This window comes from Ictalurus punctatus, chromosome 22 (genome assembly GCF_001660625.3).
Source record: "Ictalurus punctatus breed USDA103 chromosome 22, Coco_2.0, whole genome shotgun sequence".
Lineage (NCBI taxonomy): Eukaryota > Metazoa > Chordata > Actinopteri > Siluriformes > Ictaluridae > Ictalurus > Ictalurus punctatus.
The window spans coordinates 13435362-13443746 of record NC_030437.2 but is presented as its reverse complement, the minus strand read 5'-3'; the positions used below and the strand labels follow the sequence as shown (position 1 = coordinate 13443746).

The 8385-nt window shown below is 36.5% G+C and overlaps 1 protein-coding gene across 2 annotated transcripts in view; it reads right to left on the bottom strand.

Moving 5' to 3' along the window:
• Nucleotides 1-355: 355 nt before the first annotated feature.
• Nucleotides 356-8385, bottom strand: part of cfap299 (cilia and flagella associated protein 299) — a 59010-nt gene continuing 50980 nt past the window's right edge. For both annotated transcript variants that reach the window (XM_017451178.3, NM_001200401.1), the window contains 2 exon segments: nucleotides 2534-2666; nucleotides 356-910 (listed from right to left, as the gene is read on the bottom strand). In XM_017451178.3, coding sequence (XP_017306667.1) covers nucleotides 815-910; nucleotides 2534-2666 — 229 coding nt within the window. In that variant the 3' untranslated portion in view covers nucleotides 356-814.

The window sequence follows — 8385 nt, the reverse complement described above, 5'->3', positions numbered from 1 at the left end:
TAAAGAAACAGAAAGAGGAGGGTAGGGAGAAAGAGAGAGAAAAAAATGGTGAAGAAATAAAGATGTAGACAGACAGACATGGAAAAAGGGAAACGGGAAAAGAAAAGAACAACTGGGAGGAAAAAAATAAGGCACTCCCAGGTTAGAAATATAACGGATATATTATTTAATAGACTCCTGAATGATAGATGCCATCATCTAGATGGACATGATCAATCACATATCAATACAAGGAAATTTATGAAGCCATATGAAGCCAGCAAGGTGATTTTTAAGGAGGAAAATTCAAATTGAAAAATGGTGTCTTAGATAAATACATAAAGTATGTGGTGAGATTAAATAAAACCAGCAATGCTGTGCAAAATGAACAATTTATTAATTAAGAAAAAGTAGTTCCCAAAAAACATGAAAATATTACAGAGAATTCAGTGCCATTTAAGAAAGTAATATTAAGTATTAGACAGTATTTCAGATAAAAGCATCAACAAGGCTGTGTGCAGAGAACACCTGAGAGCCAAGAATCTGCAGAATTGTTTATTGCTACACATTTGCTTAGAATCAACTTGGTAGCTCCATCTGCACTTTATCAGGAACTGTAACAAGCTAAAGTTGGGCTAAAGTAAAAAAAAAAAAAAAAAAGTTGAAACAGAAAAAAGAAACAAACACTATAATTACTAAATACTTGAAGACCAAATGTTTCTCCATACATCCACAGCATGGATTTTTGGAAACATGGAGTAAGCAGCATCAGCAGTACACACAACACACTATACAATATTAATATTAAAGCTGCCGGTGCTTTAATTACAGTCTGTCAGATTGTGCACTTGATATAATGGTCAAAGATGGCAACGTGAAGATAGATGTCAGACTTAAGGGTCATTCTGGGTGATTGTTCACAAGGTGATGCCTGTGGAGTTAAAGAAAATTCATGATTTTAGAACATAGTTCTAATTAATCTGCTTGTACAATTAAGTTAAATTCACATTAATTTTTAAAAACAGATTTCTGATTTATATAAACGTTGGTATTCCTATTAAATTGGTTGATAAAAGTTTCAATAAAAAACTGACGAGTGATTTGAAACATGAAACATTTTAAAGTTTAAGCTTTATAGGACCCCTTTACGAAGACATGCCTGATGCATGTACGCCAACACTTAAGAGGAGAAAGAAAGCAAACAAACAAGCAATTGGTTTGATTCTGGTTTATGACATTTTGTTGTTTTTGAACAAAAATTCCAAGCTCCACTCTAGAGGACTAATAAATGTGTATATATATAATCACTCAAACAGGTAGTATGATCAGAGACACTGTGCCACTTATCTGCAGCAATTAAAATAAAAATGTAAAAAATGAGGGAAAATCAAAACAACCAAACAAATCGGTGTTTCATGTGCCATTTTGTCAGCAGGAATGTATCTATATGGGCAATGAGGTCATGACTAGTAGGGGCCTGGGCTGGGTTCAGGGCGCTTGGGTGGTTTTGGCGTCTGGGTTTCTCAAGCCTTCCCTTCGTTTTTTAATAGCCGTCCTGGTCGGGGTGTGCTCGACCACAGGCACAATTTGCCTCTGCCATCTTGGCCTCAATGTGCGTTCAAAGCGGCCCGTCTGCAGCACTGCGTCTTTACTAAAATAGCCCGTCCTCGAAGTGCAGAGATGAAGAAACCAAAGTGGCACAGTGTTCCAGGCTGGAATTCACTGCACATTCTCCCGTGTTTTATCAAACCAAACCAATGCGAAGACGGGAAGGAAGCACCTATCTAAAGATCTTTCCCCAGTGCAATTATGTCTGGATTTAAATGTATTCATGCAGTGCAGGTTCATTTTTGAATCAAGAAGAGAGAAAGCTACTGGATTCCATTGGATTGACGAGAAATCACAGGATAATGCAGTGGCAGTCAATCTTGCTTTCAATCTGGGTGGTCTTATGACTCACTATGCTTTAAGAACAAACTTCCACTTAAATGAGTAACTTTTCCGTTCTTCTAAAGAGGAATCCCTGAAATGGAGGGGTATTTTATAAGAATTTCATATACAATTCTGTCAACCAATAAGTAACACATAAGTAAAATGGCCAGTCTACCTATTACGTGATCAATAAAGGAGACCACAACTAATATCTCATTGTGTTGAAAGATAAGATGAAGTTTTCATTCATTTTCAGTAAGAACACTGGGCACAAAGTGAGAATACAAACCAAATGGGATGTCACTCCATTGCATAGCACCATACACACACACATTCATGCCTAGATGCATTTTAGCATAGCCAAGCCAACTACAGACATATTTATAGAATGTGGAAGGAACCAGAGAACCAGAATGAAACCCACGCAGAACACAGACACTAACCTGTGCTAAAGATCAAACCAGGGACCCTGAAGCTGCACTGCAGTGCCGTCAGTAAAGTTTGTTTGTAACGTCTCTATTATTTATGATTAATTCAACTATGAATGGCTTATAATAAATAAATAAAGAAATGCTATACATACACTGATATACACTTAAAAATGATTAAGAAACACTCCTACCTGTGGGTCAACATTCACGATATTTCGGTCCTTCTTATTCATGAAGAGTACACCAGTTGTTGGGTGGTCAGCAATCACCTGGTAGTTTACACTTTCACTTGAGGCTACTTCATTTGTTTTCCAGTTGTAGAAACTAAAAAAAATTGAATTGTGGGAAATAAATGTATTATTTAAATGTAGAAATTCAGCAATTTTTACTGTCATACTGTTATACTGTTTACTGTTATAAAATTAATAGAATGCTGAGCCAATTTTGGGGCTGTAGACTGGATTGAACACTTAAAAGCTACATTTTCTAACTCTTATTTTTTTTACTGAATATATTTGAAAATACACATCCTGTTTATTTTCAATTATGACCTTTAGCCTCAAATTTGGGTGATATGTAAATAAATCAGCCAAGCCACAAGAAAATTCTGTAGCGATCACTTAAAAGTTAAACTGTGGCAGCCCAGTGACTTGGCAGCGAGAGAATCATTCTGTTATTGATGCACACAATGAACAGTAATACAGTGCACATTGGGACTTGGGTTCTGCGTGACAGTCTTGGACATAGCTAGTGGTTCTTATCACTAGGTAAAGTACTGAAAGACAGTTGCTTGGCAGGAGCCGAGCTCCAAATGTCACACTTTAAAAAGAAGCGGTGGGTTGGACAAGTGGATTTCAGCTATTCCTAAGCAACAGTCCGTCGTCCAAGATCAACCAGTGAACTCAGGGAGGATGAGATTTAGAAAAATAAGGGAGAGGCACATTGAAAGAGCAAGCACACATTAAGCAAGTCATCCTAGATCATGATAACACTTTGGCACCTGGCCAATGCATGATGCATTTTGATATGTTGCTTAAATGTGCAATATGTTGTTAACAACAGATGTAAAGATCCTGACCTTAAAGGGATAAATCACAGAACTCAAGCACTCATAAACTCAAATGATGTCCACATTTGGATGATTGTTAAGACTCTGGTGGATTGATTTCAGTAGCAGTCTCTGGACAAGCATAAAGATGCATGATACATCTGCATCATGATCACATAAATGTTGTCTACATCACAGCATTAAACATGAGCACAAAATATACTGAATCTAATAGATCAATAAAAAGCAAACAAATGAGCATGAGCACATAATAGGCCTATTTATTTTAAGATTCTGCAAATGTTTATCTAGGAGGAAGTGTAACCTAAAATTAAAGGCAAAATATCTGTTTGCAACTGGTATCCCAGCATACTTGGACCTGTTTCATTTTCCACACCCAACATTAACAAATCCACCTAAGAGTTCATCATTCCTCTCCTCAGATGGCCTCATCCTGTTAAATCCATATGCTACATCCATATGGCTGTAAAATTTTTGAAATATCTCCAATTTATCACCATGGCTTTGACAAGCAATGCAAAGAAAGTGTGAGTGGAAGAAACAGAGATGTGCCCTTAAGGTTGCCTCTATGCTCCTCCTAAACTGACCAGAAACCATGGAGCCGTCGTCAGCACCAAAGCAAACAAAGTGTGCCTTAAACGAAAAGACAGGGAAATAGGAACTAAACAAAATGTAATGGACTGAATTAAACATCCTCAGAGGATCCCTGCCTGCCATCCTGTGTCGGGGGAAAGACCTTTCTGTCTTCACTTGTGGTCAGTCTACATGGGGACTGCCTTTACAGTGCACATGGCAGGCTTTAACACTAGAGCCTAGGTTCTATGGGGCAAATACAATGATGCATGAAATCATAAGTTTAACCCATGCTCGATTTGTAGTCTGGATCAAACAGCCTAGTGCTGGTTAATGTCCTGGATGGTCTACTTTGATTTTACAAAGAGAAAGGAAAGTCTTTCTGTTTCTCCATATGGTTTTGAATGTATACATAATGAAAATGATCTGGCAAGAAGAGTAGAACTGGAGATTCATTGGCACTTCCTCTTTTTTAGAATAAGGTTTGACAGCGTTTTTGTGTCTATTTATACTGAAACGCCATCTAGCAATTAACATTTTTGGGTTCACCACTTTTATGCACTGGTGAACCACTTACTTTTGGGTTGAAGCAACAGGACAGATGTGAGATATTTTAACAGAGAACATGAAAAGATGGGCAAAATAGTGTTCCCAAGCCTTAAAGTTTTCAAGTTGGATAGGGCAACAAGACTGGACAGTCACTCAGAGATTTTCATCCCTTCGTTTTGTGACAGGACCATAAGCAATGCAGCACTTATATTTCACTTTTTTCTTGAAGGGATGTCACCTACCAACATAAAAAAAATTCATCCACAATGGAGATGACACTGCACCCATGCTGTCTTGAAAATTTGTGAAAAATGAGCATCAGCATTAAACTAAAAAGAACAAAATGGAAGCATGTGCTCACGCTTATTATATTAAATGATGACTCACACGGCATAGCATTTTGTGTTCGGATTCTCTCAACTTTTAGAAAAGGCAGACAAATCCTACAGTCTATCATTTTTGTGTATGTCTCAAATCACATGATCTGAGGTAGTAAACCATAGTAGGACATTGGATCATAAAATTTAACCCCAAATAAAAGAGATTAATACAAAATAAATTCCTACACTATCATATACAACAGAGATTTTAGCATTCAGAAAAAGCTGGAAATTATAAATATTCATCAGAAATATTTTCAATCTTATCAACCCCAAATGAAAACACTGCTCTCATATTTTTCAAATATCTGCCTTTTCAAAAATATTCTACCTACATAGTGTTACATGTGACATGTCAAAGATTTACAGATAATGCTAACCTGAAAACCTGTGAGTTTATTCCTGGGCTTATCTCAGGTCTACTCATGTTAAAAGTTAGTAAAATAGGAGGGCAGTGCAGATATTTTTAAATCTGCAAAGTTGAGCAACAGGTGCACTGCAGGAATGCAGCACGGATGGACACAGAAAGGGTTTGGCCAAGGAGACACCTTGAAAAATTTCTACAGTTAAAAATTTTCAAGTACAATAATGTCTATATGGACTTCTTTCTTGTGTTTGGATGTGCATACACACAAATGCTGCACATGCGGGCAAACACTAATACACAAAGACATACTTGTGTATGCCAGAAATTGTGGTAAAATTGGATACACCAAAAGAGGCAATGCTTCTAAACAGCTGTCAGAGTGATCATTGTGGGATAAACATAGGAGATGGTAGAGGAAACTGACCGTGAATTGTATACGTTGCTTTTTGGACTTAACTAAAACATGAATTGACATTTTGGAAGAGTCTGCAATATTCTACATGAATTTTTTTGAGTAAAGCATGTATTCAGGATTGGTGCATAATAAAGGCTAGTAAGACAAAACAAACATTTTTTGTCACAAAGCTGAGCCTTTCATGAACATTACATCCTATCATAACCATAACATCCTATAATGTGGGTGTATCACACAATGTCTCTTCTTTTGTCTCTTTAACAACACATGTTCCTTGCACTTACAACAGTCTGAAAATGTCTTCAGCTGGTGGTCAGATTTTTTTTTTTTTTTTTTAGCTCTATTTTTTATGATGAGGGGGATGGAGTCCAACTTGTGGCGTGGAGTTGTGCATCTGTACGGGAAGAACTCATCTGCTCCATGTTACCAGCGACCGCAAGCACTGGCTGTTATTTTTCCCGCGAGAGGAAGAGGAAGAAAGAGTGAGAGAGAGAGAGAGAGAGAGAGGAAGAGAGAAAGAGAGAGAGAGAGAGAGAGAGAGGGGGGTTGGGTTGTCTAGGCCTATGTTATAATACACTCAATTCCTTTGCTTACCCTGTTTAGAGTTGGGAGTATGCTTGAGTGTGTGTGCATCCTGAAGTAGTTCAGGTGTGGACATCACTGAATACAGCTCACATGGAACATTTTACATAACAAAAATCCTATTCCGAGGTCAAAATATTTGTCTTTAATTTAGCAGAACATGTAAACTATAAACTATAAAAATAACAAATTTTCACTTAGATTAAAAAATGTTTTCACAGAGGTATACACTATTTTTTTTTTTTACTATTCAAGAGCTGCCAGAAAGTTTGCACAGGTCTGCAAGTGTGCAACTAACGTTCAATTTGTCTTTTTTTTTTTTTTGTCATAACACAACTGAAAATCTTATGAAAAGATCTAAAATGTTTGTGTCCAATATATGCACACAAGACACATGCTCTCTCGCTCACGCATACAAACAATTACCAATTTTCATGGGATTTCTAAACATCTGAAATTGATAAGCTTTGCCACTGGCTAGGCACATGTCTAATATGCAATGGCTCAAATGAATCATTGCCTGCATTTAAAAATTCCTTGGCAGTGAACAATTGAATTGAACATAGAACATTAGTTTATAATGCCCAACACATTGTGATGACTCACTTGTGACTTCTGAAAGTGTTTAATATGTTTATTTGAAATATGTGCTTGAAGGGTGAGCTGATGAACACACAGCACCACCCAGAACTACTGTGCCAGTCAAACATATTCTAAAATTGTGATACAGACAATATATCCTGGAATAGATTGGTGTTTGGATTGTGTTTTTTGGACTGAACCATGGCAAATGAGAAATCCAGAAAAGTAAATTCACCCTATGACTATGTCTGTTTTTGATTTGTGAACCTGTTTTTATTATTTATGATAGGTGTTTGTTTATTGTGTATTGTGTAACCAAGCAACGTTTTCCATTTTGCAAACCTTGCACAGCTTAAATCTGTGTTTTGTGTATTTGTGATAATATCTATCAACTTATAATAATGTCATTTATAAACCGTCTAGTGTCAAGTGTATTCACAAATTTCAACTGAAGCTACTAATATTAAGCTTTTTTTCATATATTTCCCTTATCATAGACTACTAGAAAATTGCCAAATAAGTTGAACACAAGAATAATTAGCATTAAGTTTGTGTCTTGTGGGTGTACATCCACAACTGTTGTCGCACAACTGTAGGGGTGAACACAGGGAGGAACTAAAGTTGCGAAACTAGAGTATTCTGGAGTAATAGATTGATGTATTCTAATGACGTACTGTATATAGAATAGATGGCTTTGGACTGCAATTACCACGAACAATTTTGCACTCCATCAGTTGATAACTTCAATAAAACAGACTTCATGTGAAAACCATAATGAATTTCTGGGTCATACAATTGGACTTTTTGACCATGCAGTACACACTTATAGAAGGGAATTATTTATAATTGCACAATCTGAAGTCATCCAGATGATGATGGGCTTTCTTTTGAATCTGGTGCCTCTCAAGGTTTCTTCCTCATGTCATCTCAGAGAGGTTTTCCTTGCCATCATCGCCTCTGGCTTGCTCATTATGGATACATTTATAAAGTTAAAACTTACATCCTGATATTAGATATTTCTGTAAAGCTGTTTTGTGACAATGACCATTCTTAAAAGCGCTATAAAAACTGAACTGAATGGAATACCTATGCCATTGGCTTGTTCCAAGGAATTCACTAGAACCAATTGTTTGGCTTTGATGCTTTACCACATTATACCTCATTTGCACAGAATTGAGAAAACCTCAATTCAAATGTTGATTGTTGCTTTGTTAACATGTCAGTTGCAGCTTTTAATGGAATTGCAGCTCCATGTTGCACACTTAAATACAAAATGAACAACTACCTGACAGATTTCTTATGTGTCTTCTGTTCTTTGAGAAATTCAGCTCTGAATATCTAAGAATCTACAAATTGGAAGAATACATTATTGATTGCTTAGTCAATCATATTCTCATCTTAAAGACACACCCCATCAGGAAACATAACAGAGAAGTCTATACTTTCTACGATTCCTGTATAGAATCTACTTTAGTGTTATGTGTTGAAGTGCTGATGTTTCTTAGGTTATATATTTGAATGTTTAA